The 21,785-nt window shown below is 41.9% G+C and overlaps 1 protein-coding gene across 1 annotated transcript in view; it reads left to right on the top strand.

Annotated features, from left to right (window-relative positions):
• The first annotated feature begins 16,826 nt into the window (after positions 1–16,826).
• Positions 16,827–21,785, top strand: part of glra4a (glycine receptor, alpha 4a) — a 58,120-nt gene continuing 53,161 nt past the window's right edge. Inside the window, exon 1 of the mRNA XM_061685721.1 lies at positions 16,827–16,894. Coding sequence (XP_061541705.1) covers positions 16,827–16,894 — 68 coding nt within the window. The remainder of the gene's footprint in view (positions 16,895–21,785) is intronic.

The raw sequence follows: 21,785 nt of genomic DNA, 5'->3' as shown, positions 1-21,785 counted from the left end.
TTTAGCTAGCAGGACCAATGGCATCGCAAGACCTTTTAGGGGGGCTTCTTAAAAATTGTGTCACGTGTTATCTTATAATTTAAAGGCAATGTTTAAAACTAGGGCGGCATGGTGGAAAACTGGTTAGAGCGTCTGCCTCACAGTTCTGGGAACCGGGGTTCAATGTGTGGAGTTTGCATGTTCTCCCCGTGTCTGCGTGGGTTTTCTCCGGGCACTCCGGTTTCCTCCCAAATCCCAAAAACATGCATGGTAGGTTAATTGAAGACTTTAAATTGCCCTTAGGTGTGAATGTGAGTGCGGATGGTTGTTTGTTTGTATGTGCCCTGCGATTGGCTGGCAACCAGTTCAGGGTGTACCCCGCCTCCTGCCCGAAGATAGCTGGGACAGGCTCCAGCACTCCATGACCCTTGTGAGGATAAGCGGCTCAGAAAATGGATGGATGGATGTTAAAAACTATTGGTATTCGACTTTTTTGTAAGGGTAAGTAAATCCTTGATGGAGGGGGCGGGGGCGCCATGTACAATCTCGCCTAGGGAGCCATTTTTTGCTAGGGTTGGCCTTGCCTATATTTTTCTGCAGCTCAGCAATGGTGGAATAAAATGCAATAGGCTGCAGGATGACCAGATCCAAAGAGAAGAAAAACTCTAAAGTCATTTTTTCTCCTGAAAAATATCTGTGTATCCCAGCATGTGAGGCCAGAGGTGTCTGTCTGAGGTTTCTCTCTCAGACATGTTTCTCCAGCATCCCCCAAGAGAGCCAGGCAGCCGAGAGAGCCGGAGGGATACAATAAGTCAGAATGTTAAGGAGACCCTACAGGGGGTAGAGGCAAGCCTTGTGTAATTGTATAAGGCATGCTGATGAGGGTGTGGAGGACTTTTTGGGTTCCGTCAAACTGATGTGGACATAAAAAGGTCTTCGAAGCGAAAGCAGAAAATAGTTTTTGGTATTTTTATACTACTGATTGCAAAGATGAAAGTTTTTATTTGGGAACGTACACATTTGATAACATGTGACAGCAACACAGGTCCCAGAGGATAGCTGCCATTTTGGTGGTATAAAAAACACAAAGACCTGTTTTAGAGGCAGTAAAAGCATTGATGCAATACTTCAAGGAAACAAAGCTGATTGTCAATGGTGGTCTATTTCATAAAAACATTATTTTTGAAGGATTAGGCACAAGAGTGTATATTAATAATAGAACATACTAAGACAATGAGTTGCTACTGGGCAATTGGTGAAACCGACTGTGTAAGTGTTTGTAAGACATTACAGATAAAGAAAAAAATGAAGTGCCGCCCAGTGAACCCGTTTATCACTGGGGACACTTTCCAGATCCACATGTAATAGGTGAAAACAGTTTGGCAGATAACGAAAACAATTTACAAAAAAAAGCATTCAAGGTGTGGTGTTTACTGCCACTCCCCAGTTGAAGTTTACAGTCAAATTAAAGATAACTCTATGTGTATTTAAAACAACCACAGCTTTGCCTCAAGTCTGCTTAGCTTAATGGTAACAAAGGCTGCTTTGTAGAAGGGCTAATGAATCATCTGTGTGGCGGTGATAAACGGTTTAAGCCACAGATATTTGAACACAAACGGTGCAGCAACACATAGACAGACATAACAATACTCACAGGTATGTATTCTTTATCATTGGCAAAAAAATAATAATAATAATACTATTACTGTAGCTTACTGAGTCACAGTTGCAAAACTTCATTTGTGGCTGCATAACTATTATACTGGCCTCTGTTGGCTGAGTCGCAGACACCAGAAGGAGCCACAATGAATTCATGATGTTTACATTACATTCTATTTTATTTCTATACTGTTTTATAAAGTGTATTATGGAGTGCTATTTTCCTTGTTAAAACAATTTTGGGTGGGTTTTTGGGGAACAACGGAAAAGATAATTTGAGATACGAGTGTTTTGAGTTACTGTATGTATCTGGTCATAGAATTAATTAAACTCATATCGCAATGATTCATTGTACCTTAATGGCTGTGTTACAAAAGGTTCACTGTAACATCACCCGAGCTAATCCTAGCCTTTGAGCACGTCTATATACGCTTTGTCAAAACAAAGCCACGACATGTTGATGAGTTACTCTAATTAAATTCAGCAGTGTATGAAGACAAGAGAAGAGCTGCAGTTAGTGCTCATGGTAAAATCCTCAATCCTGTAATAATGCAACCTCCCCATCAGACCAATGACCATCCACACCCCTCCAGCTCTGGAGCTCATTGTGAGAACCGGCTTGTATTGTGTATCTAATACGAACGGCTAATGTACTAATCTAACATTCGATCGAGATACTCAAAATCTTAGATTGCTTTCATGCAACATTTTTGCAACATTAAATTGGACGATATTCTTTTCCACGATCTTTAGTAGCAAAAACGTTTTGAACCTTGCGAATGTATTCCTCTATCCACTAGTAGATTGCAGTTCTTTAGGCTTCATTTTCCCCACCTAACAGCTACAAATAGCTCTTTGATACAGTCTATTACTGGAACTCTTCAAACTGAGACTGGGACATTCGTAGGTATGTAAACACACCTTAAAATGTCCAATCCTTCTTGCAAATGCATAAAAAAAAAAACCTCCATAGGAGAGAAGAAAGGTTAAGATAGACTTACGTGAGGTTTCATCACTTGGCAGGACTTAAGTTTTCTGTTTTTTTACAGCTGACAGTTGAGAAAAGCAGCAACGTTAGCTCAGAGACACACAGATCCCAGTTGCATCAATAGCAATTGTGTGCAAAACAAACAAACAAGTTAAGATTCAAGCATCTAAGCCTCACAGGGACCAATCAACTCCATGTAAATTGGCAGGTTTTTTCCCCCAGCCGTTTTCAGCCCGAAGCCCATTTGTAATGCCACCTGGGCTTGTGACAAAATTTGCTGTACAAATCAGATTAAGAAACATTTGGGAACTTTTAAGAATTACACATTGAAGATGGTATGGGACATCTATATTTTTCAATGCTAGAAGGTATCAACACCAATACCTCAAATTACAATATCAATGAAAAAGCACCAGTCCAGTCATATTGTCCAAGTGGAACACAATCCCTTCTGTAACTGTCGTTGACTTCCAAGTTCAAATTCCAAAATGAATTTCCCGTAGGAAATAATGCAAGGTGAATTAATTTGTCACCATAAAACCTTTAACAGTACAGGAAATTATTCAAGTAAAAATTTAACATTGTTACTTGTCATACAAATAACGACAACCGCTGTGTAATAAAACATTCAAAATTATACAAGATAAATGTGTTTGAATATACAATGTTTAACTCTTTTTGTGTCAATTTTACAGCAAATTTCAACTAAGATTGACCAAAAAAAAATGGCTTCAGGCAAGCATGCTTTGACTCTTATTTTGAGAACTGTGCGAGTGAGTCTTCTTTTCATTTCTTTAAAGTAATTCTGTAAGATAGTGTCCAATTACTTGACAGCGAGTGAGAAATGGGGAAGAAATACTCATGTTTTAACAATTATATGTACATTAAAATAACTAAATAAATTTAAGTGTTGGGGAGGAGAAACAAAATGTTAAAATTGTTTCTTATAAAAGGTCTATCGCATGTAGTGTTTGGAACATATTCCATGCAATAAACAATGGTTCACTAGACTTTATACATACATATATATATATATATATATATATATATATATATATATATATATATACACACACACACACACACACACACACGCACACATACGCACACTATGTTAGGTACAGTATGTGGTTGGAAGACAGTTTGTAAAAAGCACATTCATTGTCTTTCAAGTTTGTATCAGACATGCATGGAAAAACAAACATGGAAAAACACAGGGGATTCACCAAAAAGTAAAAAAGTTGGCCACACTGCCTTTTGTTGTGAATCATGTGTCAGGGTCAAAGCATACAGTGCTGTTAAAGAGTATTGGCCTTCTTAATTTTTTATTTTTTGGGATAGTTTCCCTTCTTAAATGTATAAGATCAAACAAATATTAAATATCAGAAAAAGATAAAGCAAGTAAACTGTCAGGAATGGCCTTAGACCAGTGAATGGATCGCCTTGCAGACATTTTAAACAGTTTGCACCAGTTTTATTCAACCCCAAACATCCATCCATCCATTTTCTACCGCCGATCCGAGGTCGGGTCACGGGGGCAGTAGCTTTATCAGGGAAGCCCAGACTTCCCCCTTCCCAGCCACCTCCTCCAACTCCTCCAAGAGTATCTCGAGGCGCTCCCAGACAAGCCGAGAGACATAGGGACATAGAAATAGACATAGGGATAGGCTTCAGCACTCCCGCAACCCTAGTGAGGATAAGCGATATGGAGGGATTTTTCATGTTGCAATGTTGGATCAAGAAAACAATTCTAGTTGTGAGTGTACCTTTCACTGACAGTGGCAAAAAAAAACAACTTTGGATTCTAATTCTGATGGAGAAAACATGTAGCAGCGGTGAATCTTCCAATGATTGGCCGGCCTACAAAGATTAGCCAAGAGCACAGTGACAACTCATCCAGAAAGGAAAAGGAACCCAGGACAACATATACACAACTGCAGGCCTCCCTTGTCTCAGTTACGGCCAGCGTTCTTGACTCAACAATAAGGAAATGACTGGACAAAAATGGCATCCATGGCAGCATTCCAAGGCGTAAACCACTGCTGACCAAAAAGAACATAGAGGCTCTTCTTACTTTTGCAAAAATAAAAAAACACAACAACAATATCTGAATGACTCTAGAATTTTGGTTGAATATTCTATTGACTGATAAGATGAAAGTTTAACTTTTTGCAAGATACTTTGGATGGCATTTAAGAAGAAGAACATCATAACAACAGTCAAACATGGTGGTGGCAGTGTGATGGTTTGGAGCCGATGGGCTGATGGGGACCTGGACGACTTGTTGCGATTGATGGAACCATGAATTCTGCTCTCTACCAAAAAATCCTGAAGAAGAATGTTTGGCCATCAGTTTGTGACCTCAAGCTGAAGCACACTTCTGCAGCAGGACAACGATCCAAACACACCAGCAAGTCAACTTCTGAATGGCTTTAAAAAAAAAAATTAAAAAAAAAGAATATGAAGGTTTTTGAGTGGCCTAGTCAAAGTCTAGACTTGAATCTGATTGAAATGCAGTGGCATGACCTTATAAAGGCCCTTCATGCTCGAAAACCCTCCATTGTTGCTGAATTATAACAATTCTGTAAGGAAGAGTGGGCCGCAATATCTTTGCATTTGAAAGACTCATTGCCAGTTATAGAAAATGCTTGATTGATTTCAGTTGGGCGGGACAGTGGGCGACTGGTTAGAGCGTCTGCCTCACAGTTCTGTGGACCGGGGGCAATTACCTTTTCACTCTGGGCCAGGTAATTCTAAAAAGGTTTTTTTTTTTTCCTTAATAAATAAAATCACCATTTAAAAGCTGCATTTCAAGTTTACTTGGGAGGTTATCTTTGTCTGATATTCCCATTTGTTTGAACATATTAAACATTAAAGTAGAGAAACTGAGCAAAAACATCATGAGAATTTGAGGAGACAATACTTTTTCACAGCACTGTACATGATTAATCTGAAGCCTAATTAATTCAAAAGGGCACTCCGAGACAAAACTACAATCAGCAAGATTTTTTAAATATTTTCTGCTTCTAGTAGCCAATTAAAATGTGACGCTTTTGTACGGATTGTTCTATTCCATGCATTTCCATCACATACCCGGCATAAAAAAACAAAGCCAGGGGGCACGTTATTGTTGTTTGTAGTGGTGAGTGTGTCGGGCGTTTGTGTGGAAAATAGGACAAGCATTGAAAACAACAGACATACTGTATAAGCACACATACTGCATGTACTGCAAAGTAGCATTTGAATTTGTAAGGAGATTAAAATGCTTCCACAGCCAATTTAACGCTGTGGGAAGGTGGTGCGGCGCTCCTTATTGCCATAAAGAAGTACATTCAAGTCAACACAGCTGTGGTTGTATTTCACCATCAGAACCCCTGCATACTCGTGTGACCTGGGCCTTGTAAAAAAGGCGTTACAATTTTAAAAATGGAAATTTAAGTGAACAGGCTGCTACATCTGATCAAATAATAACATCTTTAGGCACAGTGAATCAGCATTTGTCTCAATATCCAAGGAAACAAACAAAATAAACATGACATAAAATTGTTTTCATTGGTTGTTTAGCAACATAATTGTAACAGTACATGCATGGAATCATGTTAAAGGTCAAAATCGTCATGAAGTGGACTTACAAGTTGGACAGCAACCTTAAAATGAGACTTGAAAAATGCCTCTGCACTTTCTATCGGCGCTCATTATTTCTATTTCCATTATTTGCTGTGAGGGAAGGTACCGGTATTTTGAAGGGCAGTACAGCGGTATAGTGGTTAGCATGTGTGCCTCACATTTCCAAGTTACGGGGGTTTGAATCTGAGATCTGCTCTTCCTGTGTGAGCTTTGCATGCACTCTCTGTGGTTCCGCAGGTTTTCTCTGGGTACTGCGGCTTCCCCCCCCACATTCCAAAAACATGCGTGTCAGGTTCATTGAAGAAGTACATGAGGTCAAGTGCTTCAGAAAATGGATGGGTGGAAAATTGTTTTCAAATCTGAACAAAATGGAGGTTGATCAGCGTCCCAATGTCGGACCTTTAATAAGATGTACTTGAGGACTTTCAGTGGGTTCAGTTACATTGCAAGATTCCTCTCTTCAACCTTTAATGTTTCAATGTGTTTAATGTATCGATGTGTGGGCTGCCTTTGTGACCGCTCCATTTCGAAGAGAGTTTGAAATGCCTCACATGCGAAGTTAAGTGTGAGCATGTAGCACAGTTGCTTGGAGAGGTCAGGACATTTGACAGGAGTTACCCATACCGTCAAAGGACAAACGTACAGAGAGGGAAAGTGAGTACAGGAGATGTATTTTTAGTCTGCTGGATGGAGCCACTCGTGTTGTAGTGTTGTTTTCCACTGCGTTACATTGACGATAAAGGCCAATAATACAATACATTTAAGTTTCTTGTGCTTAATGATTTATGGTCATGTTTTTATGTGAAATCCATATGTGCATTGTTCTTTCCTTCGGGGCAATTACTAATTTAAGGTTTCCCAAACTTCAGGTTGGGATCCATCTTGGAAGAGGCTTTTAATAGGTCACCAATTCTCAAGGTAAAATTATATTCTATTTGTTTTTAAGTCCCGGTCAGGAAATAATCGAGATTTTTTTTTATGTTATCCAAGAATATGACCAGAAATAGAATTTTACAAGGACATATGAAATGGTCTGACTGTTTAGTACAATAGGAAGAATACAATTCGTTAAGAACAGATGGATGGCTGGCTGGATGGATGGATGGATGGATGGATGGATGGATTTCATAATGTTATTCATTTTACTATATATTCTACTGGTTGACTGCATTTTGCTGCAAACACCTTGCTACTCCTTCTCTATTAGTCAGCCATCTTCAAAGGGTGAGTCATTTTACTTTATTTTAGTTTAAATTTGCTTTCTTTTGCATTGATTAACTTGTCATTGACAGTTAAGAATATTAAAATGCCCATGACCCTACTGAGGATAAGCAGTACGGAAAATGGATGAATATTAAAATGTTACTTACAAATTGCCTTTAAAGTTAATAAAGGTTTTATTATGATGACAGTTTGAGTATCATTTCCTACGAGAAAGCTAATTTTGGAATTACAACAATTTGGAAGTCACCCAGCATCACAGAACGTTTGAGGTTCAACTGTCCAGCATGACTAAAAGGCACTTTAATTGATTTAGCTTAAGTAAATCACAGGGACGAAGTTTACAGCAGTTGAAAAAAAATCAATAGAGAGCCATCACTAAGCAAAGCAACAAAACAAAAAAGCTCAAAGACCAACAGAACCAGACAGATGTAATGACGACAGCAAGCAGTTATTGTCATTCCCCTGGCTCTTTGCAAGTCTGGCGGCAGTGACGTACGTGCTCGGGATTCACAAGAGAATTTTCCGCTGGTGAATAACATGCCGAGGCAATATTGTGCTCGTGTGACGTTGTAATCTTCCAATGATTTGGCCGACTGACTCATCACTTGTGCTTTACACCAATGCACGTCGCTCCCTGTCAAAACCTTTTCTTGTGGATGGCCGGCATTCCTGGCAGCCTGGCTGGCCATACAAATTGAATGGATGTGTAATGCATGGAGACGGATGGCTGGCTCTGTTGTGACTTTCTTTCTCTTTCATTTTATGCATGTGGCTGCTACCTGGGGATTTGTATCCATAGATACAGTATCAATGCAGCTCTCTCTCTGACCCTCCAAATTACCATAACTGTCACAGTTATACACTTTTGAAATACAGTATTTCAACTTCAAACAAAATGGTGGCCTTAATAAAAGCGTACAATATTTAAAGCTCGTGACCTTGAAACAGGAAAGATACTGTGGAATCTCACAATTCAGTGATGCCAGTTGACCTCCAAGTTCTAATTTCAAAACCATCTTTACCTTGGAAGACAATGTAAGTTGAACGAATTCATTCCAGGCTCAAACTTTCTCTCTCAGTGGAACCTGTTGAATGGGCTGGCAAATTCCTCTTTGGTCACACAAAATTGGAGAAATGGTGTTTGAATCGGCATCAAGTGTTGGGAAAGACTTCAGTATTCTGTAGCTGCGGCTTAAATTAAACGACCATCAGTAGCTAACCTATTTTTCCAATGTTACTTTAAAAGATGGAGTACACAGTACTTTTTGATATACCCCCAAAATCACAGGACAGGTCCCAGATCAGATTGTTTTCAACCTTAGAAACTTCACTAATATGTCATGAATGGGGGACATGGTGACAAAAGTATAGCAAGTAGGCTACTGTATGTGGATTAAGGGGGAAGAGTGGAAAGTTAGTGGAATCGTATCAAAAGAACCCACACAGCAAAATCCCACCTCATCTCAATATAAATTAACTTTAAACTTTTCAAGGATAATCTGTCAAAGTGATAAACAACACGGGCTGGTGCACAAAACGTTTTGTATCCCAGCAGAGACTGCGAGTGAGAGTAAGGACGAGGATGCAGGAGCCACAGGTCAAACCCTCAGGGTGGTAATTGGGACAGTGTGGCCATTTTTTCTGGATCTAAAGAGGTGGAAAGTCTCTAAGAGACAGCTAAGATGCTCACAGAAGAGGGAACAAACTTTGACAATATTTACTCGACAGGAGGACAACAAGTAATTTGTACTTAAGTTTAAACCTCCAAAGTCAAATGCCTTAAAGTAAGCTTGTAAACATTTCCGTAAAAGTACGCCTCCAATTTTGGAAAGATGGAAGGACATGAATTACAGAAAATCTTTATTACCCTTTGCAAAAAAATTGACAGTATAACCTCTAACGTAAATACTTTTTGTTTTGTGATTGATGTCGGACAATAAGCCACTATTGGAAAAAAAAGGACAAAATTGGTCATTTGGGCAGTCATTCAATACCTTCACATCAAGGGCTTAACTGCAAAGGAAATTCATGAGGACATGGTGGCTACTCTCCAAGACAATGCTTCTTCATACAGCATTGTTAAAAAATGGGCAGCTGTTTTTAAATGGGGCAAGGACAGCCTGGAAGATGCCTTCCTCGTCAAGGAAGGCCTGCCACTGTCAGCACAAGAAATTATCGACAAAATCTATGGCATGGCTGCTCACGGATCACCGTGAGACTGAATGTTATATCACGACAGAGTTTGGCATCTCCCAGGAACTTGTTCATGGAATTAGCCACAACCATCTTGAAATGACGAATGTGTCCGCTGATTGGGTTCCAAGCTGCGATGGGACATGTCATAGAAAACTCCTGTAAAAATGTTTGGGGCGGATCCAGACAGATTTGTCTGCCGATTTGTGACCATGGACGAGGCTTGGCTTCATCACTTCCAGCTCGAGTCGAAAGAACAATCAAAATAATGCAGGGAAGATGATGGCTTCCATTTTTGGGGATTCTGAGGGAGTGCTAAAATGGAAAATGTGGTCACTGATGGTGTAGTGGTTCACACGTCTGACTTCCTTGCAGGCAGCGTGGGTTCAGTTACCACACAGTGACGATGCAAATGTGCATTTGATTGGTTGTTAGTCAATATGTGCCTTGTGATTGACTGTTGATAGCTCCAGGGGTAGTCTGTTTTCACCCAAAGTCAGCTAGGATAGACTCCAGCTTCCTGCAACCTTGAAGAGGATAAGCAGCATTGTAAAATGAACAGGAAATTTTATTAGAATTCAACCAAATCAAGGCAACACTGTAGAAGTGACTCATTTACATTATGGCTGCTAGTTATTTAAAAAACATTTTTTTTTTTTTTTTACCATATATAAGGATGGTGACACCCGCGTAGCCCAGAGTAAGTTGAGTATGTGACCATGAATACAAAGTGTAAGTGTAGCCCCCTTGGTTATATTAAGACAGGGCAGGCGGATCCTTACAATTGTGAACACTACAGCTGGAATCTGACCTTTCCACAGGGGAAGACATTTGGACAGGGTAGGCGTAGTGCCAGTGACGCAATCATCTGCATGTGAGGAAGCCTATTTTCATGCTAGAATACTGTATTAATGTATGGTTTCTCTTTGTTCTCATGGGTTTTCTTCAGGTACTCTGGCTTCCTCCCTCTTTCCCCCAAAAAAGCATGTTAGGTTCAATGAAGGCTCTAAATTGTCCAGAGGTGTGATTGTTTGGTTACAGCAGTGGTGTCAAACGTATGGCCAGTGGGCCAGAACAGTCGGGGGTCCAATCCGGCCAGTGGGCATTGTTCTGCCCGGCAGGCAAGTTTTAGTTCATTTATACATGTAGACTCTTATTTTGAAACGCATGCTTTTATTTTGACACAAGCATCGTAGAACTGAAAAAGCTGTAAGTCACGTAACGTGACACGCACAAAGCTGAGCGAGAGAAAAAAGATTGCCCTGTAGGGCATGCCTCCAATCCATATGCAGTAAGAAAGTGAGACTTTGTGTGAAGCCTTTCCAGTATACTCCATCCATCCATCCATCCATCCATTTACTTCCGCTTGTCCAAGGTTGGGTCACGTGGGCAGCAGCTTAAGCAGCGAAGCCTAGAATTCCCTCTCCCTAGCCACTTCGTCCAGCTCTTCTAGGAGGGATCCCTATGCGTTCCCAGGCCAGCCAGGAGACATCCTGGGTCATCCCCTGGGTCTCCTCCCGGCGGGACATGCCCGGAACACCTCACCAGGGAGGCGTCGAGGTGGCAACCTAAACAGATGTCCAAGCCACTTCATCTGGCTCCTCTCAATGCAGAGGAGCAGCAGCTCGACTCTGAGACTCTCCCAGATGACCAAGCTTCTCACCCTACCTCTAAGGGAGAGTCCGGACACCCTGCGGAGGAAGCTAATTTCGGCCGCTTGTATCCGACCCACAGCTCGTGAGGGTAGGACTGTACAATGACCAATGAGGGTAGGACTGTACAATGACCGGTAAATTGAGACCTTTGCCTTTTGGCTCAGCTCCATATTGACCATGACATCACTGGAGATGCTGCACTGATCCGCCTTTCGATCTCCCGCTCCATTCTTCCCACACTCGTGAACAAGATACTTGAACTCCTCCACTTGGGACAGGATCTCTTCCCCAACATGGAGAGGGCATTCCACCCTTTTCCGACTGAAGACCACGGTCTCAGATTTGAAGGTGCTGAGTCCCACAGGCCAAAAAGGCCCGATAGGACTCCTTCAGCTCGACGTGTCCCTTACAGCTGGTGTCCACCAGTGGATTTGGGGATTGCTGCCGCGACAGGCACCGGCCACCTTAAGGCCACAGTTTCGGTCAGCCGCCTCGACAATGGAAAATGGTCCACTCTGACTCAGTTTCCCCCGCCTCACCCCAGGGCGTGGACGAAGTTCTGGTGGTAGTTGAAACCTCTCCTGACAGGGGACTCTCCCAGATGTTTCCAGAAGACCCTCACAATACGCTTGGGACTGCCTGGTTGGACCGGGATCTTCCTCCACCTTTCGAGCCAATTCACCACCAGGTGGTGATTGGTTGACAACTCCACTGCTCTCTTCACCCGAGTGACCAAGACATGCGGCCGCAAGTCCGATGACACGACCACAAAGTCGATCATCAAACTGCAGCGTAGGGTGTCCTGGTGCCAAGTGCACATATTGAGACCCTTGTGTCTGAACATGGTGTTCATTATGGAGAGTATGGAAGTCTAATAACAGAACACCGCTCAGGTTCTGTTCAGGGGGGCCGTTTTTCACAATTCCGCCCTTCCTGGTCTCACTGTCATTGCCCACATTGAGTGTTGAAGTCCCCCAGCATAACAAGGAAGTCTCTCCAGACTCCAAAAACGGTGGGTACTCTGAGCTGCTGTTTGGTGCATAGGCACAAACAACATTCAGGACCCTTCCAACCCCAACGTACAGGCATCGAGCTGGGGGTCAATGAGTGCGCCCACACCTGCTCGGCACCTCTCACCGTGGGCAACTCCAGAGTGGATGAGAATCCAACCCCTCTCGAGAAGACTGGCACTGGAGCCCAAGCTGTATGTTGAGGTGAGCCTGACTATGTCCAGTTGGAATTTCTCGACCTCACACACCAGCTCAGGCTCTTCCCCTGCCAGAGACGTTCAACGTCCCTACAGTCAGCTTCTTTAGCCAGTGATAGGAACGCCTTTGACTGCTGCTAAGCTCATGCAACACCCATCCCCCTTGGCCCCTCCTCCAGGTGGTGAGCCCATGGAAAGGGCAACCCACGTTGCCTTTTCTGGCTGTGCCCGGCCAGGCGCCATGGGTGCAGGCCACTGTTGTGTATATATACATTTTTAGATTACAAAAAAATTTTTTTTAAAGCACATTTACTGATTATCTTTAATACATACCTGCTCATAATTAACAATCATTCTTAATTTGATTTAATTTGACTCCATTGAACTCTATTTGAAACTACAGTAATACACTTCTAAAAATGTGCAACTGATCTTTGCGGTAATCAATTATCATTATTCTGACATGCACTGTACTTACTGTCGATAGAGTGAGACACCGTGATCCTTACAAAAGGTGTTTCCTCAATTCCTTTCTTTCTATCTATGTGTACATACTGTATCATCGAGCAGACACTAATGTCAAGCTAATGTCAGACCTCAACAGCTACAATCCCTGCGAGTCAACTGTGTAGACGAGCAGCTGCAGCCATCGACGTGCCAAGAACACAACACCTCACTTCGTTTTTAATTCCCTCGCTCTGTTTCTGTCTCCCCAGTCTCCACCTTCCTCCACATCCTCATCCTCACCCGCTTAACTGAGCTGCCCTCTCATATTTCTGCAGGGGTCAGAGAATAGAATCATATCAGGTGGTTAAGGAGAAGCATAATAGCTATAGTATACTGTATGTTAGTTTAGATGTGAGACAACAGCTGCAAATTAACACGGGATCATTTGCATTAATTAATCCAATCCAGTATATGTTTTATATTTAAAACAGGGTGGTGACTCAATAGTAATGTAAGTACTATATACACATATCAATATGGGAAAATCATTGTGATGTTTTCAGAGCATGAGTGTGTGTCCTTTCTAGGCTTTTTGGGGTAGCATGACCTTCTTGGTAATAGTCTCAAAATAATAAAGTATGCAACTGACTTATGCCAATTCTTTTTTTGGGCTTTGATGCGCAATTCGGCCAAAGAGCAAGAACCCCCTCCCCACCCAAAGAAATTAATAAAAATACAAATTAAAACAATTTAAAAAAGAAAAATAATTCTGCTCATCAATGTGGCTCCGTTGCTAGCTTGCTAAAATTGTATTAGATTTGCAAATAATTATTGACATTCAAAATGTTTTAACACACAGTATTTATAGTAGTAATAGATGACATTCTATGCACTGTGATTTTATGTATTTTATTTATTTACTGTATATGCCGGCGGCACGGTTAGAGCGTCAACCTCACAGTTCTGAGGACCCGGGTTCAATCCCCGGCCCCGCCTGTGTGGAGTTTGCATGTTCTCCCCGTGCCTGCGTGGGTTTTCTCCGGGCACTCCGGTTTCCTCCCACATCCCAAAAACATGCATTAATTGGAGACTCTAAATTGCCCGTAGGCATGACTGTGAGTGCGAATGGTTGTTTGTTTCTATGTGCCCTGCGATTGGCTGGCAACCAGTTCAGGGTGTACCCCGCCTCCTGCCCGATGACAGCTGGGATAGGCTCCAGCACGCCCGCGACCCTAGTGAGGAGAAGCGGCCCAGAAAATGGATGGATGGACTGTATATGCCATGTGGAAGCAGAGTCTAATAAGAGACTAATAATACAAAATGGGATTACTCTACTACTACTAATTAGTTTTAGTAGTAGTAGTAGTAATGGGCTTTGGGACGCAATTATGTCTAGGAACAAGTGGCCAAGCAAATGTGTGATGACACCGAAAAAATATACAGGAGAAATAAATATTTTAACATACTGCAGATCTACATTCCTAGCTTGAAATTTAGTTTTTAGCTTGTTTAAATTAAAAACATAAATAAAAAATCCATCCATCCATTTTCTGTACCGCTTATCCTCACTCGGGTCGCAGGGTATGCTGGCGCCTATCTCAGCTGACTGGGCAACAGGCGGTGTACACCCTGAACTGGGCGCCAGCCAATATTCAGTACATACAGTATATATCAGAATCAGAATCATCTTTATTTGTCAAGTATGTCCAAAAACACACAAGGAATTTGTCTCCGGTAGTTGGAGCCGCTCTAATACGACAACAGACAGTCAATTGACAGAGAACACTTTGGAAACAGAAAGACATTGACAAAAAAAAACAGTCACTGAGCAGTAATGGGTTGCTAGTTATCTGGTAATGCTGTTACATTTTTTTTTTTTTTTTTTGACAATTGTGCAAAAAGATGCAGAGTCCTCTAGCACTTAGAGTAGTTCGAATGACTAATATTGCAATAGTCCGGTGCAATGACCATTGTGCAAAGGGCGACGAGACTTCAAGGAGTGTATGCGGTTTAAAGTGACGAGTAGTGCGATAATCTGGGACAATGCTGTAATTTATACTGTAATAAGGAACATTGAGGCAATTTAATATAACATCACTGTCCAAGAAAAATCATGCAATTCCATTTTTTGAGTTTTCTTTTTATCCTAAACACAAAGATGCTCACATTTTGAATACGTTGGCACTTTTGTCAATGTGGTAATTTTTAGATAACTGTGCAGGATTGTTACATACCATTGCTTTCGATGAGGAGCTAGGTGATCTTTGGAGGATATCACTACCTTCATTAAAGAGACACATTCAATTCAATTTTAACACGCCGGCCTTGCTGAAGATGGGAAGAAGAGCACTGACAAATGCTGCGGGCTAAAGGTGAATCCGCAGCGTCTTGCCACGGTGAATAGAAAAAGGTGATGTACTGTATCTGCCATCCTGCGCACTGTGGAATCATCTGGGGACAGACAGATGACTGAAACGGAAGCAATTTGATGGCCCAACTCTTTGAGTGATGTCCTGCATTGTGCTCATTGACAACACACAAACACACACACACACACACACACACGCACACACAATTCTTTCGTGGCTATTGAAAGTGTGCGTAGACTGATCTATACCCTGACCTGTCTGACATGTCTGAAAGCCTCCATTTGTTTATTATCAGATGGAGCTCATGTTCCAGTCCTGATGTGTTTGTGGACTTTTGTAATTTTTTGAATATACTTCATTTCGTTTCCTGTTATGTCTTGTTTCCCTTTGTCTCTTGTTCATGTCTTGTGAACTCATTCGGTTATTGTCGCCGACCTTTCTTGGCAGCCCTGTTCCTTCTAACAATCAGCTGACCCCAGGCACTTGTGTCTATTCCATGTGTGCTTTGTTGTCTCATCAGTTTGTTTGTATTTAGTTCCCTGCTTTCTCTCACTCTGTGTCAGATCATTGTTGATGTCACGTTCCCCAAGTTTTGTTGTGTTTCTTTGTTACATTGAATGTTGTTTTTTTGGCGGGCCTTTTTTTCCTCCTGCCTTTTGAAAATAAATACCTTTTTTAAAAACGTCATACTCACCATTGGTGTTTTTTGATACGGGCGACGATTTCCGAGGGGCTGCATGCCCCCTGCCCAGGTGGCGAAAGTATTTTGAATGTTCAGTTGGGCGCCATTCACGCCAGCACCGCTACTGATACTACTTTTAACGTTGGTGATGCAATTTTAATGCAAATGTTCGACTTTGCTCACGCTGATAATTTATGAACACACTTACTTGTTCTACTTAAATGTTATATTTAGTCCTTAGTATTCAGCACTGTCATTCATTTCGTCCTCCCCCCATGTCTCCTATCAGGCTATATCCACACAAGACCGCCCTTAAACAAAAGCTGGTCCTTCGGATTATCAGACCATAACCTTTTTTTCTGAAGGAAGAAAGAAGAAAAAAGAAAAAGGAAAAAAAAAAAACAGTGATTCACCACCAGCACCAAGCACAAGCACAGCGCACCTCCGAGCCACCGACTGACTGACATCCGACTGCCAACACTACAAGCTCGGCTTGGATGCGACCAGACCCCCCAACCCTCACCCACACACACCCCCACCCCAACCCTCACCCCCCTGGAGTGACTGCGTGTGGGAGGAGGAATAATACGAAAAGAGGTTTCTTCCCCCCCCCCCCCCCACTTTAATGAAAGGCGCGCACATTCTCGGACGCGCTGAGACTAGGAAGGTAAAAAGACGATGCCTGGCGAGCCTCGCTCACACTCGCACCGCAGACGCTGGATTTGCTGATTGCCGACATTACTCCACTTAAGTCAAGTTCTCCAGTGTGGCCGTGCAGAGATTTCCGACTCGGAGGATGCTCCCACAGGTCATCCGGATCCTTTACGTCTTGTCGTTCTGCTTTTTCCAGGGAGGCTTTATCAGGTGAGACCGCGATATCTGATGTCATTGCGTGATTGTTTGCTTGTGTCTGTCTGCCATCAACTTTTTATGTTCAAATGTTATACGTCATGATCTACTTTTTAACTTGTCTGCATCCTCTGTCTCAGTGTCAGTGCCTCCAATGGGGACTAATCACTTAAACTCTATACTCGGAGCTTAATAATACATTGTTTATGTAAATTCACTTTAAATGTTTACCATGGGGCAGCACGGTAAAATAGTGGTTAGCGCGTCTGCCTCATATTCAGGAAATCCTGGTTTGAATGTGTACGTTTTTATATATGGAGTTTGCATGTTTGTCACTGTGTTTGCTTGGGTTCTCTCCTCCGTTTTCCTCCCACATTCCAAAACATGCATGTTAGATTCATTGAAGACTCTCAATTGTCCACATGTGAGAATGTGTGTGGATGCGTGCATGGTTGTTTGTCTCTATGTATGTACCCTGGGATTGACTGGCGACCAGTCCTGGGTGGGATAGGCTTGAGCTCCCAAGCGAGACGAATGAGGACAAGCGCTATAGAAAATGGATACTGGCTTGCGCTTGCATTCCATTGTGAGTAGTCATTACTAATAGCTACAGGTGAACTTCTCATCACTAAAATGTGCATATTTAACGTTTCGGTCCACTAAAAGTTGTACAAATAAATGCACACTAGGGGTTGGTATTTGTGAGAGGAGAAGAGAAGGCATTGCACAGTTTGTTTGCATGAGAGAGAAAGAAAAAAAATCAAACTGATCAGTGATGATGTTTTTACTTTGACAAACAAACAAAACCTAACATTTTCCAGTTCACACAACTTAAACTTGACCCTGGTGAGGATAAGCGGCTCGGAAAATGGATGAATGGATGGAAATGAATCAAGAGTTAATCATCAAGGAAATTTTGTGGAATGCCCATCCCAACTATGTGTCGAGTGTTTTTATTACACCAGTGTTTATACCGTGTAAGGACATAGATAAGTAATGTGACTTCGATTGGAACTATTTGTTCCAATTTAGAGTATGTTACCCCTTGGAAATAATGGAAATTAGTATTTGCTGATCCCACAAGTGTATTCAGGTGACTTGGTGAGGAAGTGCTGCCTCCATGAGTGAAAAAAACGTCTCATGCTTTTACTGCCACAGTTTGTACTGGCTTTTTTTTCCGACTCAAGGCTCAACAAGGAGCCACCCCCTCATCCCCAAGTTGTCATAGCAACAAAAGCTTTACTCTGCATTGGCCCAGTATTGATGTGGAGAGGTGAGCAGGGGCTCATTTGCATGAGGCAGGACCACCCCCTCAAAACTGGCCGATGTACATGAGCATGCAATGCACCACCCCATACACAGCCTCCGTGGCTTCTCAATCCCAGTCTCCAAACTTGTATTTGCATTGAAGCACTCTCTCTATTTCATGCCCTGCCAAGCTCTTCAGGTAAGAGCGCAAAAGGAATTAAAAGTCACATAATCCCGCAGAGGAACAGCGGGGTGGAGGCCCAGAGGGTTGAGGAGGGGAAAGGGAGGAGGAGGAGTTGGGCCCACTTAGCCCCGAGAGCGGTCAAGTGACAGCATCTCCTCGGAGAAATTAGATGCTCAACCCGTGTAGGGGCGAGGGCACAATCTGATACAACGGGGTGGAGAAAAGCCAGCACAGGAATTGAGAGGGTGATTCATTTGGCTGGAGGCACTGGGACTGGGAGAATAGGTTCAGAGAGGAAAGAGAAGACGGGTGGGGGAGGAGGGATGTGTTGGAGATGGGAAGTGTCAAAGATGAGGGGGGGGAACAAAAACGATTGTCATATAGCCTGATTGATAAGCTGTGGATTGGATGGTCACTGACAAGAGGAAATGAGAATGTGGAATGAAGAGTGTGATATGAAGTTACTATCGCTAACTCAGGCTGTGCGTGTGTGTAGGTGTGAGTGTGTGTGCAGTATGTGTGTGTTAGAAAGAAAGAAAAGAAGAAAAAAGCCAAAGAAAAAAGTCATATTTATAAGCTTTAGTTGGTGCTTTGAAATCCAGGTTTGTTTGTGTGACTTTTTAGGCACCACCGCCCGCCCCCACACTTTTGGGATTGAAATTGACGATCTGGATGTTCCACTGTAATAACACTAACAACATAAGTCTGGATGGCCATGCTCTCCTATGTACACTCTGCACCCTGTGGTCATGTGATATGTATCAGACCCCATGACAAAGTAAGAGTGGTGAAGTGAACGGCGTTGACGTAAAGGTCAAAGGAGGAGCAAGGTTATTTTCTGCCTGCAGTCAGTGATGTAGAATAACATCAGGAAATAAGTCCTATTATCCTGCCATTTTGCTGTCAATTGATTTATTGGACGTGTGTTACTTATTTAGGTTAATAAAATGTCAAAGCATACTGCATAGTCTATTTAATTGTTTCATTGCTTGGCTGAAAAGGAGTTGAATTGTCCTGTTGTCGTCCTGCCATTTGGCTCCACAGGAAATAATCCAGCCTGGAGACGTTTCATCATTTGAGCACCTCCACTCTTTTGTTTTTTTCTCAAATTTTGTCAGATCCTCGCAGACACTGCTGCAATTAAGATGACATATGCCACACTGTAGTTGTCCTAACTTCTGTTGTTACAGAAAAGAACTGAAATGTAGCATACTGTAAAAGGAGAAGGATGAATCACCTGCACATTAAAGAAAGTTAATTTATTCTAAAAACATGCATGTTAGATAATTTTTATATATTGTCCATTGGTCCAAATGTGAGTGTGAATGGTTGTTTGTCTAAAAAATGTGCCCTGCGATAGGTTAGCGACCAGTCCAGGGTCCTCTCACCCAAAGTCAGCTGTGTTTGTGTTGCCTTCAACAACCCTTTTTTTTAACCTGTCCTATCCTGTTTAGTTTTTTTATATATAATTTGTCCTGTTCAGCTGCTTGGTCATGCAAAATGTTGAAATGTTGTGAATGTGAGGAGATGAATTTTCTTTGCAAGATATCTTAGTAAAACGACTAAAATAACATACAGTGAAAGAAATATTTATTAAAAAAAATGGAAATGCTCTAAAATGCTAAATCAAAGCATGAGGCAAAAATAATAGTTTTTAAACTGGACTTAAAAACATTGACACTTGGTGCTGACTTCACTTCTGTTGGCAACAGTATTCCATTTGTGTGCCGCAAAACTTCACCATGTTTGCTTTGGACTCCGTGCTGCACTATCAGACCTGAGTCAGTAGAGCTTGAGAGCCCTACTACATTAGAATTTCTTTCATGTATTCAGGACCTAAACCATTTAGTGATTTATAGGCAAGTATCAGAACTTTAAAATGTATTCCATAGTTGACTGAGAGCTAGTGTAGAGACTTTAGAACTGGAGTTCCAGTCAGAACCAGAGCTGCAGCATTCTGAATGAGCTGGAGCGGTTTAATGCTCTTTTGGGAGAGTCCAGTCAGAAGACGATTACAATAGTCAAGTCTACTGGAGATAAAAGCATGGATGGGCTTCTCCTGGTCTGCTTGGGACATGAAAGCCTTCAGTATGGATATGTTCGATAGCTGGTAGAAAGCTGTTTTAGTGATTGATTTGATATATGACCTCTGTAAGTCAGATCGGAATCTATCAGCAGACTAAGGTTTTGGACTTGGTCTATGGTTTTTAAAGAGAGTGACTACAGGTATTTAGTAACAGCAAGCCTATTTTCTTTACTACCAAAAACAATTACATCGGTTTTGTTGTTGTTTAACTGAAGGACATGTTGGTTCGTCCAGTTATTTGTTTTAGACAGTGTCGCAATATCTCAATTGAACTGTAGTCATCTATGGACACTGCTAGATATACTGTAACTGTCATCTCCATAGCTATGATAGTTACCATTAACGAATTAGACCCAGGGTACAATATACAGGCTGAACAAAAGATGTCCAACAACTGACCTTTGAGGGACCCCCATTTGTCATTGCCGTTCGATTGGAAAGTCCAGAAACCTGATTGAGATTTGTCAAAAAGTCAATTTAATTTCAAGAACTTGCTGCTTGCACTTTCTCAACCATCTTGGCTATAAAGGGGAGGTTTGACATGTCTGTAGTTTGCTAACATCGAAGCATCCAGCGCTCTCTTTTTTAGAAGTGCCTTAATGGCAGCTACCTCCTAGGTTTCGGAAAATTGACTGACTAAAGTGAGCAATTGAATATTTGCTGCAAATCAGCCTGCACAGACTTTGCAATAGTTTTGAAAAAGTCAGATGGTATTGAGTCAAGACAGCTGCTGAACCGTTTTCTCTATATTATTTTGGTCAACTGCATCAAATTCAGGCACAGGAATAGAGCATATTCCTGGGTGGTTTTAGATTATTTGACCTGACGGATTGTATTTTTCCACTGAAATAGCAAGCAAATTCATTCAAAAAAGCAGCTTTGCACGGTAGCTGCTAATTAGTTGACTGGTTAGCTGCCATTCCCTTGTCACTTGTAGTGTTAAAAATGAGTGTTATGTATAAACATTTTGTATTGTATTTGATTTCATTTTATACTTGTATTTAAGTGTTGAGAACACATTCATATTTGTTTCCTGATATTAAAATGCTACTTAAAGCATTGCCGTACAGTTTATAAAGGTTCTATGGAGGCTAGTTTGCTCTGGATCAAATTATTCCAGCTATAAACACAACAGGAATGTACCACCACGGTGGACTAGTAGTTAGCACGTATGTGTCACAGTCCTGAGGTTTGAGGGTTGAACCACAGCTCAAGCCGTCCTGTGCGGGGTTTCTCTGGTACTTTTATCCATCCATTTTCTGAGCCGCTTCTCCTCACTGTGGTCGCGGGCGTGCTGGAGCCTATCCCAGCTATCATCGGGCAGGAGGCGGGGTACACCCTGAACTGGTTGCCAGCCAATCGCAGGGCACATAGAAACAAACAACCAT

This window comes from Phycodurus eques, chromosome 9 (assembly GCF_024500275.1).
Source record: "Phycodurus eques isolate BA_2022a chromosome 9, UOR_Pequ_1.1, whole genome shotgun sequence".
Lineage (NCBI taxonomy): Eukaryota > Metazoa > Chordata > Actinopteri > Syngnathiformes > Syngnathidae > Phycodurus > Phycodurus eques.
Note: the sequence above shows the minus strand (reverse complement) of the source record. Positions and strands in the feature narration are given on the sequence as shown.